Raw genomic sequence first — 24,816 nt, 5'->3', positions numbered from 1 at the left:
GATCAACACAACGACTCTTTTCTTTTTTGACGCTCAAACTGAGATTCTCTTCAAGGCTGAAGCCCAGTGTTGGAGAGAGATGGAGAAACAGGCTCTGACGTGTTGCAGGTGGGTCTATCCATGCGTGCCAGTTTTGCTGTCGCAGCTCGAACTGCAAAAGTTATGGCCACAGTGTCCGGCAATCGGACTTGGTACTATTCATGGTTTCAAGGCATCCACTGGGAGTCTTGGAATGTATCCCCCTCGGATAAGGGCAGACTACTGTCCATTTGATCTCCAGAACTCTTGGGAGGTGTGGTCAGGAGGAGGGTCTGCCCTCACCCAGCCCACTTCATCTCAGGGCTCCTAAGGACCCGTTCAGAGGGGACGGGAGAATTTGTGCAGGTTGGGGGACAGCTGCCCAAGGTGCTGAGTCTGTGTGTGAAGCCGGTCTGTCTGTCAGCCAGACCCACCCCAGAGAGGGCTGCATTCCTTTCCTATTCTGAAGGGCATGGGTACCCTAGGGTCAGGGGTCGGAAATGGAAGCCTTGGCTTCTGGGACAGGGTGGCAGAGCAAAGTCCAAAGGCACTGGTTTATGACAACTCATAAAAACTCCAGGTGGAGCCACTGCTCCTGAGAGGCGTGGACAGAAAGAGCACTTGTGCCCGCTGGGGCCCTCTCTAAGTGGGGGTCCTGCTGAAGAAAAGAGACCTCAAGAGTGCCAGTGTCCCATCTGTCCTGGAGGGGTCCCAAGTGTGAAGCCCTGGCCCTACTTCTCTGGGTCTGGGGCTTCTAGAACCCGGGAATCCTGCCCCTCATTCCCCATGAACCATTCCCCCAGGGAAGGAGGGAGGACAGCTGAGCCTCCTTCTCTTAGTGGGTAGGAGGAAGGGTCCAGGTGCTCCTGACCCTCCCTGGACGGTGCTGTCTGTCCGCAGTGAGGCGGACCTGGGCGCCAGGCAGAAGTCCAGCCCATGCCTCTCTGCTTGCTTAGGAGCCAAGGGTGGGGCACATCACCTCTGGCTGTCAGGCTGTCGCTGGGCTCCGGGCACCCAGGGACCTGGCGGGCACCTGCCTCCCCACCCCCTCACCCATTCTTTCTCTCTCTGGGGCCCTATCTTCCCTTATATGGTGAAGGCAGTTCCTAGAGGAAGGGAGGGGGTGGGGACAAAGGTCGCTCTCCTGCAGCCAGCTTGCCACAATTCCCTGAGATCTCCCAGGTGGCAGCTGCCTCCCCCAGACAGGTAAGGCAACCTGGTGGGGAAACACGGCGACCATAGGTGGTGGGTGGGAGGGGGCAGGGCCCCCTGTGTTTTGCTGGCAGCTTGGGGTGTCCCACAGCAGCAGGGTGCAGGCCTGAGGAAGAGGCTCGGCCCTCTGGAGCGTGCGAAGAGCCAGAAGGCCACTGCGCCTCCAGCAAGAGAATTCTGCAGGCCTTGCCACAGACAACTGCTCCTCCTCCTTGTGTCCCCTACCCTACTTTGAGTGTCAACCATCCCCTATTGCCCTGGAACTTCTAGAGTTAAAACCAGGGCAGTCCTGGGCAAACCGGGACGAGTTGGTCACCCTGACCTCACTCCCCACCTCCCACCATAGTTCATCTCTTTGTCCATTTCTTTCTCATCTGAAATGGTTTGTTTCTTTGTGTTGCCATTCGCCTGACACTCCTGGGACCTCAGGGCCCTCCCTCCTGGGTCCCAGGGTGTGAGCAACAGCCACGAGGAATTGATGGGCAAAGACAGAGGCAAGGACAGAGGCATGGGCGGGAGGCAGCAGGGTCTTAGGTCCGCCCTAGCACGCACCTCTGCCCCATCTCCCCTGCACCAAGACCTGCCCGCTTGGCCTCCCCAGCCACGGAGGCCCCTTCAGCTGAAATGGAGGTGGGAACCAGATCCAGACTAGGCTCAGGACACACTGGCCACCGTCTTCTCAGGAAATCATGTGCTCGGGCATCCTCTAGGTCATTAGGGGCCGAGCCTGTGGGCTGGAGGGGGTGGGGAGTGTCCACTGCAGGACGATGGACTTTCTCTGATGGCTGGGACCTCACCCCCACTGCCTCTCCACATCCCTGTTGAGCTCAGGACTGCACGACTGGGATCTAGGAGCCGTGGCAGGTCCCCAGGGCTGTCCGGAGCTGCGCCCCAAGTGTAACAGGAAGCAGCAAGAAAGGCAAGATGGGACCTGCGGAGAGCAGGAGCCCTCACCCCTCCAGGGCCCCATGAGGGTCCTCCCATCCCACAGTTCAGTCTTTCAGCATCATGCATATTTGTTAAGCACCTACTATGTGCTAGGAGCTGGGGGCCACAAAGACAAACATGTCTTGGAGCTTGGGGACCTCAGACTCATAAACAGGTTCTTTCCTCATCGTGTGGTCAGGGGGCCAAGAAAGGGATCAGTCAAGGATGCCAAGGAGGGGCCCCTCACTCATCCTGAGGACTCTGGGAAGGTCTCCTGGAGAAACGAGATCTACACTGAGTCTAGAAGGGAGGCCTTGGGTGGAGGGACAGCGTGAGCAGGCGTGGGTGGAAGGCAGCATGGCTGCCAGGGCTGTGGCTGCCCGGCATCTCTAGAAGGCAGAGCACCAGCAGAGAGGGCGGGGGTGTGCGAGGAGGTTCAAGGGAGTTTAGGCAGGTAGAAGGGCAGGGGAGGTGAGGAGTCCAGGATGTTGCTCAGGTGGCTGACTTTGGGGTCTGGGGGTGACACACCCTTCCCTGGTCTGGGGACATGGAAGAGAGAGGAGTGCCGGCAGTGAGGGCGAGCCGTGAGTTCCAGCTGAGGGAGAAGACAGCCCATATCCAAACCCAGGCTCGTGCTGGCAGGGCGGGCGGCAGCGAGGAGCTCACAGCCCTCCCAACAGTTTGGGGGAGACAGGAGAGGCGAGGAGACCCCACTGAGGGGTGGGGGAGAGGTGGCTGCTTTGACCAACTTGGGTGTGGGGCAGCAGCAGATGGAGGAGTCTCCATGGCACGAGGCCACCTCAGAGCCACCCCTCTTGAGTCCCCTGCTCACCCTTGGTCCCAAGGAGGCCGCTGCTGCAGGGCCCTCCCAATCCTGATTTCTCTCCAGGGAGGGGGAGCACTGCCTTTTCAGGCCCCTGTTCCCCTGAATCCCCTCTCTGAGGGGCAAGAGGTGCCTCCTCATGCCTACCCTCCTGTTCCTTTGCTGCCAGTGCACTCCTAGAATCAGAGCACGTCCCTGGGTGGGACTTCAGACATCATCTACTCAGTTGACCCCCTCAGCTCACAGATGAAGAACGGGACCCACCCCTGTGTAGCTAGAGTCAAAGAGTCTGCCTTGGAAAGCAGGGATGGAGAAAAAGGTGGTGATCAAAAAACAGAAAACATTCCCCTCCTTTGTACTCAAATTGGTTCTGCTGAACCAGGAATCCTGGGAGCCTTGGGGACTCTGTGGGTTGAAAATAGCTGATGGGGCCAGATGTGGTGGCTCACACCTGTAATCCTAGCACTTTGGGAGGCCGAGGCAGGAGGATGTCTTAAGGTCAGGAGTTCAAGACCAGCCTGTGCAACGTATTGAGACGCCCGTCACTATAAAAATTAAAAGAAATTAGCTGGGCGTGGTTGCACGTGCCTGTTTTCCCAGCTACTCAGGAGGCTGAGGCAGGAGGATCACTTGAGCCTAGGAGTTTGAGGTTGCTGTGAGCTAGGCTGACGCCACGGCACTCTAGCTCAGGTAACAGAGCAAGACTCTGTCTCACAAAAAGAAAAAAATAATATTAAAAAAAAGGAAAAACACTGATACTCCTGTGCTCAGGCCAAGTCCCCAGGGACTCTGATTTCATTAGCCTGTGGTAGGAGGCCAGGTATTGGTACTTTATTTTCTGCCTTTTGGGAGGCAGGGCATGGGTGGATTTAAAACTCCCCAGAGATTCTAATACGAGCCAGGGCAGAGAACCACTTGTTCCTAGTTATCCTCTTCCTTGGTTTTGAGGCCCCTCCTCACCAGGGCCCACCCCAGTCTCCACGGAGCCTACCACCCCCCTGGCACGGGCTGCCCTGCACGAATGCTCCTTGAACTGATGAATAATGAATGAAAGGTCATGTGGCCCCCACGAGTCAAGTCTCCACGCACTGATAGCCTGCAATCTCTCTATCTAATCTCTCCTTGCACCTTGACTCTGAGTCACCTTTTACTCCTTGGAAACTCCCTTTTCTGAGCCCTGAGGGGTGGCTTCTCTCCCTGGCATTCTGGAGTTTGGGGTAAGGCCCTGCCCAGTCTCTGATCAGCGGCTAATTTCTTTCTAGTTTTAGTAGAGATGGGGTCTTGCTCTTGCTGAGGCTGGTCTCGAACTCCTGACCTCAAGTGATCCTCCCGCCTCGGCCTCCCAGAGTGCTAAGATTACTAGGCATGAGCCACCGCGCCCGGCCAGGAGCATCAGTAGTTTTAAAAAGCCCCCAGGTGATCCTGATGAGCAGCTGGAGTGAAGAACACAGCTACAGGTCAAAAAAGAAAGAGCAGATGTGATACGAGTAGCCTGGGGAGGAGAGATTTCCTCTAGTTCAATGGGTGGAGAGGTTCACAGCAGGACAGTTCACTCTGTCATTCATTCATCCTTCCCTCTCCCCTCTCCCTCTGCTCCTCCATCCATTCATTCATCCGGCAGGGTGCTGGCCCTGTGCAGACACTGGGCATTCAGTACTGAACGAGTAGAAATTGTCCCTGCCCTTGTGGGGTCTACGTCTTGTGGGCCACCAGAACAGTGACTGAGGGGTGCATGGTGGTAGCTGAGGAGGAGCAGGAAATTGTTGCATATAGTTTTCTTTTTATTGTGGTAAAATACACATACGATTTGCCATTTTATCCATTTTAATGCATACAATTCAGAGGCATTTAGTACATTCACAGTGTTGTGCAACCATCACCGCTATCTAGTTCCAGAACTTTTTCATCATCGCAGATGGAAACTCGGTACCTATCAGCAGTCGTTCCCATGGCCCCGCTGTCCAGCTCCAGCCACACTCGTCTGCTTCTGTCGCTAAGGATTGGCCTGTTCTGGTCATGGCGTATGAATGGGGCCGTACCCTAGGTGCCCTTCTGCAACTGGCTTGTTTCACTTAATATGTTTTCGAGGCTCATCCATGCTGTAGCAGGTGTCAGCACTTTGTCTACACCACCTTTTGCTTATCCGGTCATCTGTCCATGGACATTTGTGTCGTTTCCAACTTTTGACTATTTTGAAGCTAGCTGCTATGAATTTCGAGTACAAATTTTTGTTGGAATACCTGTTTTCAATTCTTTTGGGTGTGTACATCATTAAGCCTTTATTTAGTCTTTTATTTTCTATTTTTTAAAAAAATCTATACAATTTTTTTCATCAAGCGTGGCCTTGATAAAAGATTTTCAAAAAGAGAATTTATCTGGGGCTAGATAAGTAAGGGCCTTGAATGCCAGGCTGAGGGGTGGGGCCTTCAGTGGGCAGGTGCAGGGGGTCCCAGACGCCTGAGCAAGAGTGTCAAGTTCAGAGCCAGGTGGGAAGGCTGGAGGCTGGGCCCTCGGGGATCAGGGGCTAGACTGGGGAGCCAACCGCCCTCCTCCCCTCAGCCCCTGAGCCCCCCACCTCCCAGCACTGTTGGGAGCTCTCTAGCGCCACCCAGCTGGAAGGGCAGCACCTGGAACCAGGGTGCTTCCAGCCCCTCGGCCCTGCTCCCACGTGCCCTCTCCCCTAGGCTCACTCACCATGACCAAACTGAGTGCCCAAGTCAAAGGCTCCCTCGACATCACCACCCCTGGGCTGCAGATATGGAGGATCGAGGTGAGGCCCTGCCTGGGCGTGGGGGGCTCGCAGGCCTGGGCGGAGTGCGGGAAGGCAGAGTACCGGGCTTGCGGCTTGCTCTCGTTTTCCCCCACAGTCCTACCTGCTGCCCTCACCTCCCTCATTGTCCACACCCCCTGCCCTGCCCTCCCTGCCTTGCCTTTCCCTCCATCTCTCCCTCATCTGTCTTTCATCCTTCCTCTGCACATCCTCCATCCTCCTCCTCCTGCCTCTTCCTTTCCCTCCTTCTGTTTCCCTTCTGCCCCTTGCACACATTTTCCTTCTTACTTCTTCCTTTTCTCTCCTTTCCTTCCCGGGGCCCTGCTCTTTTTCTTTGCACCCTCCTCACACCCGTTCCCCTGGTCACCCTCCTCCTCCTGGGCCTCGGGGGTCCTGGGTGGTCTGGGGCAGCCCCCTCTGACCTCCTTTCTCTTCTTAGGCCATGAAGATGGTGCCTGTTCCTTCCAGCACCTTTGGGAGCTTCTTCGATGGTGACTGCTATGTAGTCCTGGCTGTGAGTGGGCACCGGCTGGGCAGGGGCAGAGCAGAGAGCACAGCCCACTGGGGAGAGCAGGGCAGGGCCGAGGCAGGAGTTACTGGGTGTGCCCAGGCGCTCAGCCTTGTGGTAGCTCTACAGGGGTCAGAGCTCTCCCTGTCCTTGAGTGGCTGAGCTCCCAGCTGAGGCGACCTTCTGTGGATTCAGTCTTAGGGGACCTCCTGAGCTGATGCCATGTTGCCTTAACTTGAGTCCATGTGTCCAAAATCCATAGTGATCTTTATGTCACCTTGATTTGCACCACACCCTGGTACCACTTGTACTATTAAGGCATTTGTATTTTTCTTTATATTGACTCATTTTTAAATTTCAAATATATTTATTTAACAACATAACTCTACACGTTACTGTAAATGGAAGGCAGTGCCGTGCATCACAACTAGAAAGTAGCTATAAAATACTCACGCAAACGTTTCCTGTACTGCGTTTGTTTGTCCACCACCTGATCACCTCGCAGACCTCTGAGGGTCCACTCGCTTCACTCTGGGAAAAGCTGCCTTAGTCCAAGCAAGTTATTTCCGAGATGAGGCGAGTGAGGCCCCGAGTGGGGAAGCGCTTGCCCCATGTCTCAGTGTCAGTGGCAGGGCTGGGCCCCGACTTGGGGCTCCCAACCGCCAGCCCAGTGCAGTTCCCCTTTGCCAGGCTCGCCTGTGGTCCCGGATGGCACATGTGCGGGAGGTCACAGGGAGCAGGAGGGGCTGTGGGAGCCCAGGGCCCCAGAAACACTGGACCCGTCTCCCTAGATCCACAAGACGGGCAGCAACCTGTCCTATGACATCCACTACTGGATCGGCCAGGCCTCGTCGCAGGACGAGCAGGGGGCCGCCGCCATCTACACCACGCAGATGGACGACTACCTGAAGGGCCGGGCTGTCCAGCACCGTGAGGTCCAGGGCAATGAGAGCGACACCTTCCGAGGCTACTTCAAGCAGGGCATTGTGTAAGGAGGGCGCACTGCGGCTGGGGGCATGAGGATTAGCAGTGGGATGGGGAGGTTGGGGCTCAACCCAGGGCAGGGAGAAGACCTGGGCAGGGGAGGCGACCTGGGCCCGGAAAGGGAGCCTAAGGCCGTGTGGGGAGCTGCAAGGGGGACCCTCATGGGATTTTGGTGATTTTTCTTTCCTTTTCCACTCCCCACCCTTATTTCTGCCACTGCTTTGTCCTTGGTCCACACGCTCTTCTGAAATCCTGTAACTCTCATGAATTGGCTCCTATCTGAGTGCCTTGGAGAGCTCAGTACCTAAGCAACCCTCCTCTGGCCAACAGGCAGATGGCTGCCTCGCCTTCTCTAAAGCAGGGCTAGCACAGTAAAACCCAGGCTGCTGGCTCTTCTGCACAAGTTGAAGTCCCAGCCCCCTGGCTTTTCCCCGGAAACACACGGGGTGGAGCTGAGTTGCTCCTGACCTGTAGGAAAGTTAGCCATAGCCCCCCACTTTTGTCTTGCTCCCCTCCCCACACTATGGCAATAGTCCACTCCTGTGGGCATTTGAGTGGCACCTCTCCCTTCTTTTCTTCCACTTCATTCCCTTGCCGTCAGGGCCCTGTCCCCGTCCACATTGCCCACTCTCTGCGTGCCACCAGCCCATCTTTGCAGGCCCCTCCACAGGGCAGGGACTAGGGTGAGGTGAATGAGGGTCTAGGGTGCAGACTTTTGGGAGGCTCTCACTGTCAGGGTCTTGCGGAGGCATGCACAGGCCAACCTTGCACTTGCAGGACCCTGACACTGAGCAGCTCCTTAAATTCTGCACCTTAAGTGCCTCATTCACTTTGCCTAGTGCCCGCCTGACTGTCAGATGCCCTCACCGGCAGCCAGGCAGCCCAGGACCTGGGAGGGCAGGGGCCTGGTACACCCCCCCAGCCACCTCCCTTGGGTCAGCTCACCTCTCCTCTCAGGATCCAGAAAGGGGGCATAGCTTCGGGCATGAAGCATGTGGAGACCAACTCCTACGAGGTTCAGCGGCTGCTGCACGTCAAGGGCAAGAGGAACGTGGTGGCCGGAGAGGTGGGCAGGTCCCCACCGGGGCAGTGGCCGGGGCTCCGAGGCCCCACTGAGGACAGAGGGCAGGGGCTGAGGAGGGAAGAGGGGCAGGATGGTGGATGACGAGTGGGCTCTGAGTGGGGGCTGGGCCTCCTCCCCCGTGGCTCCCTAGGTGGAAGTGTCCTGGAGGAGTTTCAACCGAGGAGATGTTTTCCTCCTGGACCTGGGGAAGCTTATCATCCAGTGGAACGGGCCGGAGAGTAACCGCATGGAGAGACTCAGGGTAATCCGTCTGTGCACCACACCTCCTCCTCAAATCCCCGCGTGCCCCTGCCTGCTCCTGCCCAGACTGGCCCCAACCCAGGCCTCTGGCCCCTGACTGCTGGCGACGGTGTGTTTGAAGGTGGAGCTGTTTCCATGTGCATGGGAAAGGCATGCATGTTGGAGTTTGCGTGTGTGTACTTGCGGCTGATCCACTGAGATGGAACAGTCCCTGCAGGGCGGCAGACCCCGTGCCAAGCCCTGGGGACTCAGGGGTGAATGAAATGGGCAGAGCCCTGCCCTTGCTCTGGCCTCCAGCAGGCTGTCCTGGGGCAGGGGAGACAGACGTAAAGGGAGTGACTGGAGAAGTATAAGGGAGGGATGGTGAGCTGGGGGCTCAGGGGAGGCTCTGGGACATGGGGTGGGCTGGGGTCTCCCAGTGCAGCAGGAGCAGCAGAGCAAGTGGGGCAGGTCTCGCAGGGGCAGGCTGTGCAAACAGGCTGGGGTTTATTCTCAGTGCCAGGGGGGCCATTGAAGGTCATTGTGACTTCTGAGTGGGGATGGGGCTGGGGAGAGGCCAAGGGAAGCGGGGAGCCCCTGCAGCCATCCAGGGGAAGTGGGGGTCGGTGGGGAGGCGGCGTCCAGGCTGGGCCTTGGGAGGTGGAATCCACCAGAAGTACTTGTGTGTTGGAAGAGGGAGAAGGGAGAGAGGAGGGAGGCCAAACTCAAACCAGGGGGACGGACGGACAGACGGACGGAGTCCCATTTCCTGAGGTGGGAAAGATCAGGAAGCCACAGACTTGGGGGGAAAACAGAGTACTCCATTGTGGTCACCTTAAAATGAGGCTGTCTTCCTGGAACTTGGACAAACAAGTTGGGAAAGAGCTGGGCTGGAGGCAGAAATATGGGCATCCACGATCTCGACAGCCTGGGGGCAGTGGAGAGAGAGAGCCGACCTGGGATTCAAAGGCAGGAACTTGGACATCAGGCCGAGGAGGGTGAGCCCTGGTGTGTGAGTGTGACAGTGTGTGGTGGATGTGTGTGTACATGCGCATACGTGTGCACGTGTTTGTGAGCACACGTGGGGCTGTGTTGCACTGTGCACATGCAAGCATGCTTTGGGGCAAAGAGACTGAGCACTGTGGTCCCTGGCCTCAGCTCTTGTCCAAAACTGTGAAGTCAAATCACAAATGTCAAACACTGTCAAAGCTGCAGGCCCGGCAAGCCCCGCCACGGGGAATGCTGCTGTCCCCGCTGCCTTTCCCTGGGTTTCCTCACGCTCCTGAGAAGCTCAGCCCCGGGGAGGGGGAAAGCTGGGCAGCTGCCTCAGCCCTTGTGGCTGCTGTGGGTGAGCTGAGCTTGCACCGTGGGGCGTAGGGTGGCAGGCGTTGCCTTGTCCCCTGCCAGCCTTCATGGGCCACCGGGGCCTTCCTGCAGGGCATGACCCTGGCCAAGGAGATCCGAGACCAGGAGCGGGGCGGGCGCACCTACGTGGGCGTGGTGGACGGGGAGAACGAATCTGCGTCCCCGAAGCTGATGGAGGTGATGAAACACGTGCTGGGCCAGCGCAGGGAGCTGAAGGCAGCCATTCCCGACACCGTGGTGGAGCCGGCACTCAAGGCTGCCCTCAAGTTATACCAGTGAGTGCGTGGCAGCATCTTCCTGGGGACAGGGGCCTGACTGAGGGGCTTAGGCTCCCCGCTGCCTATGCCTTGCCTTTGTCCTGCAGCATGTCTGACTCGGAGGGGAAACTGGTGGTTCGGGAAATCGCCACACGGCCACTCACACAGGACCTGCTCAGTCACCAGGTGAGAGGGTCTGGAGGCCCCCAGCCCACAGCAGCCACCTCTTCCCAAGCAGGGGAAATTCCAGGGCGCTGGGAGGGAAAGAGGCTTTTTCGCACGCGAGGCTGCCCCAGCGCGCCACCCCAGCACCTGCCTCTCAGCTGGGGCTGTCCCCCCGACTCTAGGACTGTTACATCCTGGACCAGGGGGGCCTGAAGATCTACGTGTGGAGGGGGAAGAACGCCAACAACGAGGAGAAGCAGGGAGCCATGAGCCAGGCACTGGTAGGGACCGGGCTGGGCTGGGGCCGGGATGAGGGCCAGGGCCATGGGAGGAGGAGCAGGCAGCAGCAGGGAGGGCAGGAGGGCTCAAGCCAGAGCACAGCGCCAGGCAGGGCCAGGGAGGACTGGGAGAGGCCATTCTGTAGCCATTCTGGGGCTTCTCCACATACCAGGGAGCCAACCACCAGGCAACCCTGGGGCCTCCTCAGGATGGGGAGCTCCCTCCCTGCATTTGAGCTGGGTGTAGAGAGGGGAGGAAGAAATGGAGGCCGGCCTTTCTACAAAAGGGGATTGGGTCAGCTGGGGGCCTGGGCCAAGCCAGAGTTTGGGGTCATTGCTGGGGCTGGAGTTAGTAACCCTAACCAGCTTGGGGCCGGTGTTGGGCTGGGGTGTGGGCTCAGGGTTACAGTTGCGGGCTGGGCATTAGGGTTAGCAATGAGGTGGGGTCAGGCTAGGGGCCAGATTTGGCCTTAGGATTGGGATCGGAGTTAGGTTTGGGGTCAGCCTCACGTTAGATTCAGGGTTGAGGACAGAATAGGGCTTGAGGCCAGTGTTAGGTTTGAGGTGGTGTCTGTTTTGACCTTGAGGTTGGGGTCAGAGTAGGGTTAGGTTTGGGGTCAGCATTGGGATTGGGGTTGGGTTTAGGTTTGGGACCAGAGGTAGGTTTGATGGTGGATCTGGCTGGGGGTAGAGCCAGGCTTTGGGCTACCCTGGGGGTGAGGGCTGGGGGAGGGACATGGCCCCCCAGCCACTCCCTTCTCTTCCCAGAACTTTATCAAAGCCAAGCAGTACCCACCAAGCACGCAGGTAGAGGTGCAGAACGATGGGGCGGAGTCGGCTGTCTTTCAGCAGCTCTTCCAGAAGTGGACAGTGCCCAGCCGGGCCTCAGGCCTGGGCAAAACCCACACTGTGGGCTCCGTGGGTGAGGACGAGGGCCTCGGCAGAGGAGGAGCTGGGATCCAGGGCCTGGGCTGGGAGAGCAGCTTGGCTTCCACCCTCCTTCCCTGACGTGCCTCCTCCATGCACTCTTACCCTGGCTCTGGGCTTCTCCTGGTGGGGTGGGACATGAGGGGACACAGACAAACTTGCGTTGTTCACAGAAAGGGAGCTGAGAATGACCTGCCTTTCATCTGGGATGGGGTCAGGCCTCCCTGGGAAGCAAATGGCTTCAGTCTCTCAGCAGACAATAGTTGCTGAGGGCAGGCCCGGTGCCAGGCGCCTGGGGGAGGATAAGAGGAGAATATGCGTCCTTGTCCCTCATCGTCCTAGAGCTCACTGTTGAGCTGGGAGACAAGATCAATGCTGGAAGTCTGAATGCTGTAGGGGTCAGGACGGAGGAGGTCAACAAAGCTAAATCCTTGTTCTTGTCCCTCTCCTGGCTTCCCCAGGAGACACTGATGAAGCAGCAGCCTCAGGGGCAGGGAGATAGGGTTCCGTGCGGTAGCTCTGCTGCTCTCTCTCTGTGCGACCTTGGGTAGGCTACTGAATCTCTCTAGCCTTGGTTTCCTCATCTGTAAAGTGGGTCTAAGAATTGCAGCCACCACTCAGGGCTGTTGTGAGGACCTGGAGGACCTCCGCTGGTGACAGTTGGTGTCATGATTCCCCCCACTCCAGCCAAGGTGGAGCAGGTGAAGTTTGATGCCACGTCCATGCATGTCCAGCCTCAGGTGGCTGCGCAGCAGAAGATGGTAGACGATGGGAGTGGGGAGGTACAGGTATGTGCACGGAGGGAGGCCGTGCTGGGTGGAGCAGGGCTGGTGGAGCCTGTCCTGGACCTCACACCGGCCTGACACTGGCCCCAGGTGTGGCGCATCGAAGACCTAGAGCTGGTGCCTGTGGACTCCAAGTGGCTAGGCCACTTCTTCGGGGGTGACTGCTACCTGCTGCTCTACACCTACCTCATCGGCGAGAAGAAGCACTACCTGCTCTACATTTGGCAGGTCAGGCGCCACCCTGTCCCACCCAGAGCACAGCCAACCCAACTTCCCCTTCCACCTATTCCTGCCAAGTGGCCGTCATCCTGGGGTTGAATACCTCTGGGGATGGGGAGCTCACCCCCTCAAGAGGCAGCCCATTCTATCTTGGGACTGCTTTGGCTGTGAGACTCTACTAAGTAGCCTCATTCACAATCCTTTTCCTTTTGATTCCTGAGTCTCCTTCCCAATCTCCATTGTTTCTGCACACTCTGTTCACCTGCTCTGCCTGTGGGTTTCCATGTCTAGATGTGAGGGAGCAGGGAGATGGGTGCTTCCCTGAGGAAGGAGCAAAAAGGAGGAGAGGAGGTTTGGGGTCAAGGCTGGGGTTGCACGTGGGTCAGGGCTGGGCTGGGGCTGGGGTCAGAATTGAGGTCTGGGTCAGGCTGAGATTTGGGCTGTGTCCAGAGTCGGGTTTGGTGGGGGAACAGTTGGGTTTGGGGCCAGGTCAGAACTGGGGATGAAGTTGTTGCTGAGGCTGAGGATGGGGTCAGGATTGGGGCCAACCCATCTGCTGCCTTCCCTCCTGCTCATCCCAGGGCAGCCAGGCCAGCCAGGATGAAATCGCCGCCTCGGCCTATCAAGCCGTCATCCTGGACCAGAAGTATAACGATGAACTGGTCCAGATCCGGGTCCCGATGGGCAAGGAGCCGCCCCACCTCATGTCCATCTTCAAGGGACAAATGGTGGTCTACCAGGTGTGGCTGCTGGACTGAGGCACCTGGCAGTACCCACCTAGGCGGGTGGGCGTCCAGGAGACGGGGAAGGGTACTGCGGTGGGGGTGGGGCTGAGGGTGAAGCCCATTCTTCATAGCAGAGGGCCATCAAAGGCTCCATCACCTGTGTGGAATTAGTAACAGGAACAACCATTCGGTTACTTTAGAAATACGTGGAATGAGCCCTCGCCATGTGCAAGTACATCTGCCCTCCACTCCCCAACTCCTTGAATTTTCTGCCTGAAAAAGGAAGTTATTTTGGCTTGATTTGCCTAAATGAAGCCCATGGGAAAACTCCATTGGTACCTTCCAACAAAATGTAATAGACATCTCATGCAGTCATTTAAGCAATAATCTACTTATTGAGCATCTACTAAACACACAGTCCTTTCCAATTTCACCCAGCAAGGAGAAGATGGCACGTCATTGTGCCCAAGCAGTGAGCTAACAGTCTGTGGTTAAATGCTAGAAATAAAAGTTGAGCCGAGAGGGGAGCGTGAATACAGCCATCTGGGATTGGCCGTAGAGGTCCTGGGGAAGGGGACTTAGCCTCGTGATGGTGCAGCAGAGGATCTGGAAGGGCAGACAGACTCCGCCCAAACTCTCCTCTGGTTCTGCTTGTGCTCTCCGCTGCCCCATCGTCTTCTGGACTCAGTTACTCCTGCTTTCTCTCCCTGCCTTCTCCCCACACCTGCAGGGAGGCACCTCCCGAGCTACCAACTTGGAGCCTGTGCCCTCCACACGCCTGTTCCAGGTCCAGGGAACCAGTGCCAACAACACCAAGGCCTTTGAGGTTCCAGCCCGGGCCACTGCCCTCAACTCCAATGATGTCTTCATCCTCAAGACCCAGTCCTGCTGCTACCTATGGTGTGGGAAGGTGTGTGCAGGGCCTGGAGGCCCCCCCAGCCCCAAGTGGGTCCCGGAACCGCCAGGTCTGAGAGCTGGCTGACTGCATCCTGCCTGCTCCATTCCCAGCTGCCTCTGCAGCCCAGTCTCCCTCCGCCACAGCTCTGGGTCTATCTCTCTGCCCCGTCTCTGACAATCCTCAGATTCTCTGCCTCTATGTCCGAATCCATCTCCGTTGTTCTGTGTGTCTCTGGCCACCACTGTCTGCCCCAAGGTTGGTCTGTCTTTATGTATTGGGATTTCTTTCTCTCACTACCTTGTGCCTGTCACTGCCTCTCCCTTTGTCTCTGTAAGGAGGACTCACAGTCTCTTGGAGTCCTTCTCCCACCCTCTAAGAGGAATGCAGACTCCTGTGTCTCCTCTGCTATTCTTTGGAGTGTCAAGGACAGGAGAGGATGGGAAAACTGTCCCTGCATTGGCTGTGGGATCCTGATCAGACTCAGGGTCCTGATCTAGGAGAGTCCTTGCAGACCCTGGAACTTTGGGCAGTGAACGTGGCAGAAGAATGGGGGTGGAATGGCACCAGAAATGGTCTCCCCCAGCTTGGCCGACCCCACTTTTTCCCAGGGCTGTAGCGGGGATGAGCGAGAGATGGCCAAGACGGTTGCTGACATCATTTCCCGGACGGAGAAGCAAGTGGTGGTGGAAGGGCAGGAGCCAGCCAACTTCTGGATGGCCCTGGGCGGGAAGGCCCCCTATGCCAACACCAAGAGGTAACTCTTGGGTCCCCCTGCCTCAGCTCCCCTGCAGAGGCTGCAGCATCTCCACCTCTGTACCTAGAGCCTGCAGCTGGCACGGATTGAGGGCTCTGTGTGCCAGGCACTATGCCAGGCCCCTAGGGCTACAAGATGAATAAGAGGCAGCCCAGGCCCTTGAAGTTTCTTGGCCCAGGAGTTGTATCTGTGCTGCTCACCATGGTATGCCCAGGGCCTGGAGGGGTATTTCCTTGGCAAAGGGAGTTCATAGCCACAGGAGGCAGCTCAAAGAGAGGGACAGGGCTATAGGTTTGCCCTTTAGGAAGAACGTGCCAGAGCCCAGTCCCTGCCTTTAGGTGTTGACATAGGCCTGGGATACTGAGGAGCACCAGCCATAAACCCTCTTTCAAATGATTATGATTTTTCTTTTTCTTTCTTTCTTTCTTTCTTTTTTTTTTTTTTGAGACAGAGTCTTGCTCTGTTGCCTGGGCTAGAGTGCTGTGGCGTCAGCCTAGCTCACAGCAACCTCAAACTCCTGGGCTCAAGCAATCCTCCTGCCTCAACTTCCCGAGTAGCTGGGACTGCAGGCACTTGCCACTACGCCTGGCTAAGTTTTTTTATTTGTAGTAGAGACGGGGTCTCGCTCTCACTCAGGCTGGTCTCAAACTCCTGAGCTCAAGCGATCCTCCCGCCTTGGCCTCCCAGAGTGCTAGGATTACAGGCGTGAGCCACTGCACCCGGCCTCAAATCATTTTTCTAAAGAATATCCATGATCCACTAATTCCCCACTTCAAAAGCAAAAGGGCAGGTGCTACAGTAGCAGCAGGAGGCATAGAGGAAAGATATCAGGAAGAACTTCCTAACAGGGCTATGGAAGAGCAACTAGAATGCATGTCTGGAAAAGCAGTGGGCATTTCTCCCTTAGAGCACTCTTGGGACACTCTTGGGACCCTTTTGTTAATCAGAAGACAAAGCATTTGCTAAGAGATGCCTTTCCATGCCAGAGTCCCCCCTCAGAGCTCTACATCCTTGATTCTCCTTTCCCCTCACCTTTCTCCTGCCAACACTGTCTTCTCTCCATCCTGCAGACTGCAGGAAGAAAACCTGGTCATCGCCCCCCGGCTCTTTGAATGTTCCAACCAGACCGGGCGCTTCCTGGCCACAGAGATCCCCGACTTCAATCAGGATGACTTGGAAGAGGACAATGTGTTCCTGCTAGATGTCTGGGACCAGGTAGGATGGAGGGTCTGGGAACCCCTCATCACCCACTTTAATCCCCAGAGCCAAGAAAGAGTGGCTTCAGGGTTAGGTAAGTGTCAGCATTTTCTTGGCCCTCATGTGCTTTCTCCCTGGGAATGGTATGAACACCAGGAGCCTAAGAGAACAGAAGGAAGATGGGGAGGAATGTGCTCGGAGGGAACGCGGGGCAGGCAGAACTTTTCTCTCCCAAAGTTCTATGTATTTCACATGGCAGCAGGAGTGATTTTGAGAATCTTGGGCTCTGGAGAGACTGGAAGTCACACATATTTGTAGAATATCCAAGTAGAGGGCATCTGTCCAACTTCCTCATTTCCCAGCTGCAAAATCAAGGCCAGTGGGGCCTGTCCTGAGTCATTTGGCTGGGCAGTAGCAGGGTCAGGGCTCTACCGTTGGACATTTGGGATGAACTGAGGCCAAGGAGCACAGGAAGGACTGACTGAGCTCCCCGGATGTGCGACAGATTTTCTTCTGGATCGGGAAGGACGCCAATGAGGAGGAGAAGAAGGCCGCAGCCACCACTGTGCAGGAATACATCAAGACCCACCCCAGTGGCCGTGACCCCGAGACCCCCATCATTGTGGTGAAGCAGGGCTTTGAGCCCCCCACCTTCACAGGCTGGTTTCTAGCTTGGGATCCCTTCAAGTGGACTGTGAGTAGTCCCAGCCCGACACGTGCTTCTCTAGGTGGCTTCTTTGTGGCACACTCCTGAAGGCAGGGTGGACTCTCACAGGCCTTTCTTGTCCCTTCGGGATATCTGACTTGCTTATTTATAGAGAGGTTACCAGGGGGCTCAGAGTAAAAAGGCTGCAGTAAGACCATGACACCCTCTGTTGAGAGAGAGGGAAGAAGTCCATCAAAAACCTAGGCTAACGGCAGTGCCTTGTCTGTGTGTATACTTAGCTCAGAACTGCTGGGTATTAAAGGTTAGAGCTGTACTGACTATTTATTTTTTATTTTTTATTATTTTTATTTTTTAATATTTTTTAAAATTTTTATTTTTGTAATTTTTTAATTTTTATTATTTATTTATTTATTTATTTTAATTTTTATCTTTTTTTTCCCCCTTTACTTGGGTTAAGACTTGTCCAATGTACTGACTATTTAAAATTAAACAAAATGAAAATTCAGTTCCTCACTAGCCAAAATTTAAGTGCTCAGCAGCCACACGTGGCCTGTGGCCAGTGTGTCAGACAGCGCAGGTAGAGAACGTTCTCATCCCCGTAGCAACCTTCTACGAGACAGCGCTTGTGGCTCCGCCCAGCTGAAAGGAAATACATCAGCTCTTAAGGACAGACAAATGGCTTCCAGGCACTAAATTCTAAGCAAAATGGGTCGCACGTGCGGTCTTTACCTGAGCAACCGTGTGTCAGGCTTCCACAGGTGTTTCCTGAACACAGACGGGAGCCGAGGGCGGGTCCTCAAAATGAGCTCCAGGAAGGGTTTTCTGCAGGGAGGAGAAATGCCAAGGTAGACTGAGCCTGTCCTGATCGCCCCAGGGACTCTGAATTGGCACAACAGATGAGTTTTTTTTTTTTTCTTTAATTCTTTGGTTGATGGGCTGGTGGAGTCAAACAAATGTCAAGGCAGCAAATCTAGAGGCCAGATCTTCTCCAGCCAGCTCCAGTGCCCCGAGTCGATAACCCTGGTACCCCCTTCCTCGCCTCAAGTCTGTGCTGGCTTCTGTCTCAGCCTCATTCGTTCAGCATAACGTAACTCCTGGTGTGCCACACTCCATGCCAGGCCCCGGGATATGGAGCTGGGGCTTCTCAGGGAGCCATGGTCCCTTCACTCCTCTGCAGCAGGGCTCCCTCCAGGCTCAGGGAGGAGCCCACCCGGTCCCCAGCGTCTACACAATGTAGGCAGGTTCTCCACGCTGCGGGTGGCTGTTTACACTGGCCTCTGCAGGTGGGAAAGGTCATATTCCTCTCCATCCCATAGCCAGACTGCGCAGGGGCCGATAAAAAGCCTGCCCCGCCCCTTCTGATCCAGCAGCCCCTCGGGTCCCCATCCGCACCATCCGACTTCCGTTTTCAGGGAACCCCCTCCAGCCTCAGCCTGAGCTGCCTCTTCCCTTTCTCACCACCAGGCTCCAGAGCAGCCTTCTTTCCACTCCTGGAGGAAAATGGCCGTTTGTCCCCGCTGCTGAGACCCAGGTTTAATTTGTTATTTACTTTATATGCAGAATGCCAAATCCTATGAGGACCTGAAGGCCGAGCTGAACAACTCTTCGGACTGGAGCCAGATCAGTGCTGTGAGTCTGGGCCAGGGCAGCTGGGCCCTGCAGTGGTCAGCTGCAGTCAGCCCCGTGGGAGCCGAGAATGCTCCAGAGGGGACGCCAGTGTCCTGTGCTTTCCTCCCCATTTCTCCCTACTTCTCACGGCAGTTCTCCTTGCTGTTTAACTCTAATGGCTCTAGCAGTTTTGTTTCTTCCATTTCCTAGTGAAATTTTATCATGCATACAAGTCTGGGTGATGGAGGGGCATATTAAAATGCATATTCCAAGGCCCCATTCCCAAACATTCTGGTTTGTAGACTTTGGGTTAGCACCCAGGAATCTGCATGTTTTAAATAAAAGGTCCAGGTAATTTGGTATAGTTAGTCCATGCACTACACTTTTTTGAGAAATAATGATTTCTTTACACTGTCAGCCTTGGGATCCCTTCTCCAGGGAGAATAATTGCAACTTCTTTGATCTTGCAGTGAGTTAACAGAAATGTATTTGGCCTGTAGGCCTGGGATATGGGAATATGAAATCAAAGCCTTTCCTTGGAGAAGTTCACAGGCTTACAGGGGAAACAAGACAGAGCTAACTCTGCAGAAATGTCCCCAGAACCTGAAAGCAGTTTCACCAACTCATTGGGGTAACCAAGAGATGGTTTAGAACCCAGTGGCACTCGATAAACCCTTCTTGTTGGACTGACAGTGCAGATTGGCAAGTATAGATAGGTCAAGGCTAAGAGAATTTATGGATGACAATTTCATAACGGGTGAGAGAGAGGGTCATAAATATCCATGCTAGATCTCAAACTCTGGGGGAAGCCACAAAGAAGTTAATAAGTCATTGACAAAATTGTCATTTTGCACCAACTGACTTTGGTCTGATACAGAGTATTAGCTCATGGGTCCCCCCCAGTGTGTTGTGTTCTTATGAGTGTGTGTGTGTGTGGCCGGTGGGATGGGTCATGGGAGGTTTCTTGAAGGTGTTGCCCTAGAACCAATGTTGACTTTAGAGAGAAAGGCACCCTGAGAGGTAGCCACATACCAACTAAAGTGATTTCCTTTTCTTCCCTAGGAGGTCACAAGCCCCAAAGTGGATATGTTCAATGCCAACACCAAACTCAGTGCTGGGCCTCTGCCCATCTTCCCCCTGGAGCAGCTGGTGAACAAGCCTGTGGAGGAGCTCCCTCAGGGTGTGGACCCCAGCAGGAAGGAGGTGGGTCAGACTCTTGAAAGAGTACAAAGAAGACGTGGCTTGTCCATTTTTTGGTCAACCCTAGTTGACCCCCAGATGAGGCCCTGCGGGTGATTAGGTGCTGAGGATGCCCCGGTGAACAAGACAGACTGGGTCCCGCCTTCATGCCAGCTTACATCCCTGGGGAGAGATCAGAGAAGCCTGATAAACTATCGTTTAATTTCAGGGCTGATAAATGCCAGAGAGGTGAAGTATAGGGGCCAAGAAGAGTATTACAAAGAAGAGCCCAATTTAGTCAGAGGTTTCCTTCTGAAAGGTGAACAGGAATTACTGAGACAAAGTGAGTTATTCCTGGAGAAGGGACAGCAAATGTGAAGCCAGAGGCAGGGAATAAGCACAGTGGGGCGAAGCCGCAAGGTGGCCAGACTGGCCACGGTGTTGAGAGCTGGGAGGGAGGCAGGGCTGAGTGGGGCAGTACCTTCTACCCCATGCTAAGGATCATATCGTCTATCCTGAAAGTGAAGGTTAGCTATTATGGTTGAAGCAGGGGAGTGACAGTCAGATTTACATTTTAAAAAGATCACTAGAGCTGCTCAGTGTAGAATAGACTAGGAGGTGACAAGAGCAGCCATAGGGAGACCAGTTAGGAAAGTGTTACTGCTGTCAGGCTGAGAGATAGGTAGGAACTTAGACTCGGTCATGATGGAGAGGGTGGAGAGAAGGAGATGGCTTAGAGAAGGAGTTAGGAAATGAAATCAATGACACGTGTTAATTACTGGATAAAGAGTGTGACAGAGGGGAAAATAGCGTCATCCTCCAACACAGAAAACCCTGGGTGAAACTAAGCTTGGGGGTGGGGCAATCATGAATTTAGTGGTAGCTACATCCTTTGAGGCTCCTGGAAGACATCCAGGTTGAGACACATGTTCGGTGAGCAGGCAATTCAGAGGAACACCGGGGCAGAGATATGAATCCATCTGGTACCTCCAGTGTAAGGCCTGCGTGGGTCACGTGCGGAGAGAGCACAGCAGGAAGAGCTTGTTAAAAGCGCCTTCTAATATTCATTCTTTCTTTGTGAAGATCCAAAATAGACTTCAAGTCTACCTTAGGGATGTTGAGAAGAGAGAAAATTTACTCCGTGTATAGTCATAAAGAAGTCTTACAAATGCATTCAGGAATCTGCAGAAGAGAGATACGTAGTTTCTTCTAGAACATCAAAGTCTGTTAAGGGTTTGGGCTCAATGTGTGTGTAACTGTATTGTTCTCAGAACATTTCAGTCCTGCCTTTTACCTTGGAGAGCACATGCACGTATTCTCTCCTGGATCCTCCAGCTTGTGGGGTCGCTGGAAGGCTAGGAAACACCTGTGTTTTCACTGTAACATTGGGACGATCCCGGTGTGAGTGACGAGCTTAGCCCAGATCCTGGTACTCTGCAAATGAAAGCTGTTGCTATCATGGCTTGTTCTTCACCTGAGAAAACAGGTCTAGAGAGGGGAAGTGACTTGCCTGCCTAATGTCACATAACTAGTTAGTTGCAAAGCCAGAGCAAGAACCAGCTCTTCTGAGTCCCACTGTTACCATCATGTCATGTGGCATAAAGGAAGTATTTCCAAAGCAAAGGGCAGCCAATGCTATTGAACCAGAGGGTTGACAGGAGGCTGACATGGATTGCTTATTTTGAATGGAACAGACAGACTCGGTGTCAAGGCAACCCCATCATGGTAGAAGCAGTCAAAGAAGGCTTAGATTCTTTTTAAAAAAATCAGTTGTCTGTTGCTGATTTTTTATCACGAGAGTAGTGTATATTCTTTGGGAAGAGCTGAGAATTCAGTGCCAAGTGGGGAAGATAGGAGAGGTTTTCAGGCTTCTCTGGCTGCTCCAAACTTGGAAGGTGAGCCAGTGACAACAGTGGAGCGGTGGGTCTGGCTGCAGGCAGCAGCAAGAGGGTGATCTGTTTGAGTACTGGGGAGTAAACCACACGGAGGCAGATGTGGGCATGGGTGAGGCTGGTAATCAGCTGGCAGGATGACAGGGTTCAAGAACAGGACCAATGGAAAGATGTAAGTCCACTGGGATGGGCAGTCCCTGCTATCTAGCCTGAGGGGTCAGAGTCCAGCAGTCTTGACAAAGTTGAGGACCCAGCCTGGCTGCACCAGAGAGGGCACTGTGGAGCCACTTGAAGAGACATAGGACATAGCAGCCACAGCTGTGATGAACCTGGGGGGAGGGTGCAACAAACTTGGGGTATGGCAGTTCTTCCCCACCCACTGATGCCCAAACCATTCATATTTACTCTTTTCTTCCAAAACAAGGCCTTCCACTGCTTGGCCTGGGGGAGTGGGGAACGTTGCCAGCATCCAGCTCCCAGGAGGCTTGAGGAGAGAATGCCTGGGGTGGGAGGAAAATCTAATGACACCTTAGAGAGAACTGGAGCATCAGACCCCCACCCCCACCCCCACGACCAAGCTTGAAATCCACCTACAGCTGTTTCCCCAGAAGCTGTTCGATTCAGGGTTTCTGTGGGAGTCAATAAAACGTTCCCCAGGGCAACTCCACGTTAGTAGAGCAGCTGTGTTAAAGGAAACCCACTGCTTTCACCTCTGCTCTGTCCCCACCTCTTGGTGCTTGGGGAAGCAGAGATGAAGGCTAGGAGATGCTGTTTTATGGCAATTTTACTTTGGGGCACGTATGAGGGTGCGTTGAGGGTATGTAGTTTGCCTTAAATAGTATCACTATCATATCGTCTCAGAGCTGGAAACAAAGGTCCTTTCAGTCAGTTCTTTCATCTTATTCCTGAACATAATCAAGGCCTAGAAAGGTAGTGATTCCCAGTTGTGATTTTCAAGCCAAGAGTAAAAAGGTAAAATTGTGCTATCTACTCTTCTAGATCATTCACAGGATGAAAGAAGCCAGTACAAGTCAATATCCATATATTTTGTCTTCTACTCAGCGAGGCAAAATTTGACTCTGAATTTGTTCCTTGGCCTTCCTAGCTTCTCCTCTTAGAATCCTTCTCTCACCACAGTTGTACCTTCTGCTGCTACCCTTCCACCATCTCTAAGCAAAACCTGCTCCTACAAAATAATCTGGCTGATGCATTCACAATAGAATATAAAAGACTGATGAGGTTTAACATGTTGTCTTTTAACCAGGAACAAACTTGTAAGCCAAAAGGGATGGAGCTATCTATAATGGTAAAGTTCTAGTCAAAAGCAAGTGTAATAGTATACCTTGCAGGTTTGGGAGGGAAAGATGACAAGAAGCCTTTATAGTTTGCCTGAAACCACTCATAGAAGGTAGAATCAGTTGGTACAGTAGAGGATGTATTGGAATCAGATGACCTTGACTTTCTTGAACTTTAGCTTTATTACCTGAAAATGGGAATATTCAAATTTGCCTCAGTGTCTTTGTAAGTGCCACAGTAGTACATGTTAAGTTAGATTGCTATTTTGTTCTGTCCATCAGGGCTAGAGTGGACCCTACTTCCCTTGCTGCCAGTCTATTAACTTGATCCAAAGCAAGGTAGAGCCCAGGAGGGAGACCCCTCTCAAGGGTGATGGGCTTTTGCTACAAGAACCATATGTCCTGTGACAGCAACGAAATCTTTTTTTTTTTTTTTTTTTTTGAGACAGAGTCTTGCTTTGTTGCCCAGGCTAGAGTGAGTGCCATGGCGTCAGCCTAGCTCACAGCAACCTCAAACTCCTGGGCTTAAGCAATCCTACTGCCTCAGCCTCCCAAGTAGCTGGGACTACAGGCATGTGCCACCATGCCCAGCTAATTTTTTCTATATATATTTTTAGTTGTCCAGATAATTTCTTTCTATTTTTAGTAGAGACGGGGTCTCGCTCTTGCTCAGGCTGGTCTCGAACTCCTGAGCTCAAGCAATCCACCCGCCTCGGCCTCCCAGAGTGCTAGGATTAAAGGCGTGAGCCACCACGCCCGGCCTAACAAAATCTTATGTATCCAGATTTGAGCAGATACCCATCTAGGGCTCATTGGCTTACTTTGTGGGTCAGGCTTAGATTCACTGTTTAAGTGAAGGTAGGTGAACAATATACCTTGTTTCCAATACCCTTGCTATGTAGTATTATTTTCATACTCATAAAAGCAAAAATAAATTGGAAACAAATGTTTTCCATTTTATAAAGAGGAAAACTAAGGCTTAGAAAGAGAAGCAACACCTTGACCAAGCTAGGTTAAATGTCCTAATTCTTATTTCAGGCTAATGTGAACTTGACCTTGGTAGGAAGAAAAACTCAATTTACCATGTTACCATCCTTTTTCATCATGTTACAAATTCAGGGATCAAACCTCTGGAATCACAAAATGCCACGCCCTCCTCCTCCCCATCCCTTTCCGGGCTCTCCTGACATTGCTAGTTTTTGCTCTTCATTTGATTGACTGCATGCCACACCTGTGTGACTCATCAGAGCAAACCCTGAAAAAGATGACCTCTGCCCTCTGGTCCCTCTCCTCTTCTAGGAGCATCTGTCCATTGAAGATTTCACTAAGGCCCTTGGGATGACTCCAGCTGCCTTCTCTGCCCTGCCTCGATGGAAACAACAAAACCTCAAGAAAGAAAAAGGACTATTTTGAGAAGGAAGAGTAGCTGTGGCTGTAAAGCAGTAGTCTACCCTACCTGGCTTGTGGCATTCTGTTTTATAACTGGTATTAGACCTATGCCAATTGAAGTGAAATTTTACAGTTGTGCCTGTGAACAGCAGTCTGTGGCAATGCCACTTTTAGTAATCTACCTATTTCTTCAGAAAGATGATACCTCCACAAGGAGCCTGTGGTCCCAATTCCAACTCTCAAGAAGGTGGCTGGATTGTTTCTATCTTGAGGTGTTGCATCATTTTTAACCATCCTGTTCTATAGCTTTCCCTTCTTAGAAGAGCAGCAAACACTCCATGGAACGTTAAGAGTTGAGGCATCAGGCCAGGTTTTTCCTCTACCATGACTCATTTTCATCTATGGCAAGTGGGCTGAAACATTTTGCAGGTTTACATCTTTCCCAGAGTAATGGCTTTTTCTTTTCACATGTACTTTCTTCACTGCCTTACTCAGGTGGTAAGTTAAAGGGTTGAAGGAGAGTTGGATGGCCTGGGAGATCGCCTGTTACTGAGGTTTCACAATACTCACTAAATAGTACCCAGTGAGAGCAGCACAGCCACCGTGTCTAGGCTAAAGGCACTTAAGTATGAAATGCGCATGCTGTTTCACCCTTTGCCTCTACTCTTAAT

General features: G+C 53.6%; 1 protein-coding gene across 1 annotated transcript; it reads left to right on the top strand.

The window, feature by feature from the left end:
* The first annotated feature begins 1,046 nt into the window (after positions 1-1,046).
* VIL1 (villin 1) lies at positions 1,047-24,361 on the top strand. The gene is made up of 20 exons (XM_045560094.1): positions 1,047-1,224; positions 5,665-5,750; positions 6,190-6,264; positions 7,050-7,246; positions 8,200-8,308; positions 8,457-8,567; positions 9,983-10,185; positions 10,275-10,353; positions 10,515-10,613; positions 11,379-11,532; positions 12,225-12,325; positions 12,413-12,550; positions 13,123-13,281; positions 13,997-14,176; positions 14,773-14,918; positions 15,989-16,133; positions 16,621-16,809; positions 18,343-18,411; positions 19,453-19,593; positions 24,056-24,361. Exons 2-20 carry the CDS (start codon positions 5,676-5,678, stop codon positions 24,167-24,169), a joined length of 2,484 nt encoding a protein of 827 aa, XP_045416050.1. The 5' UTR covers positions 1,047-1,224; positions 5,665-5,675; the 3' UTR covers positions 24,170-24,361.
* The last annotated feature ends 455 nt before the right edge of the window (positions 24,362-24,816 follow it).

This window comes from Lemur catta, chromosome 8 (assembly GCF_020740605.2).
Source record: "Lemur catta isolate mLemCat1 chromosome 8, mLemCat1.pri, whole genome shotgun sequence".
NCBI lineage: Eukaryota > Metazoa > Chordata > Mammalia > Primates > Lemuridae > Lemur > Lemur catta.
Note: the sequence above shows the minus strand (reverse complement) of the source record. Positions and strands in the feature narration are given on the sequence as shown.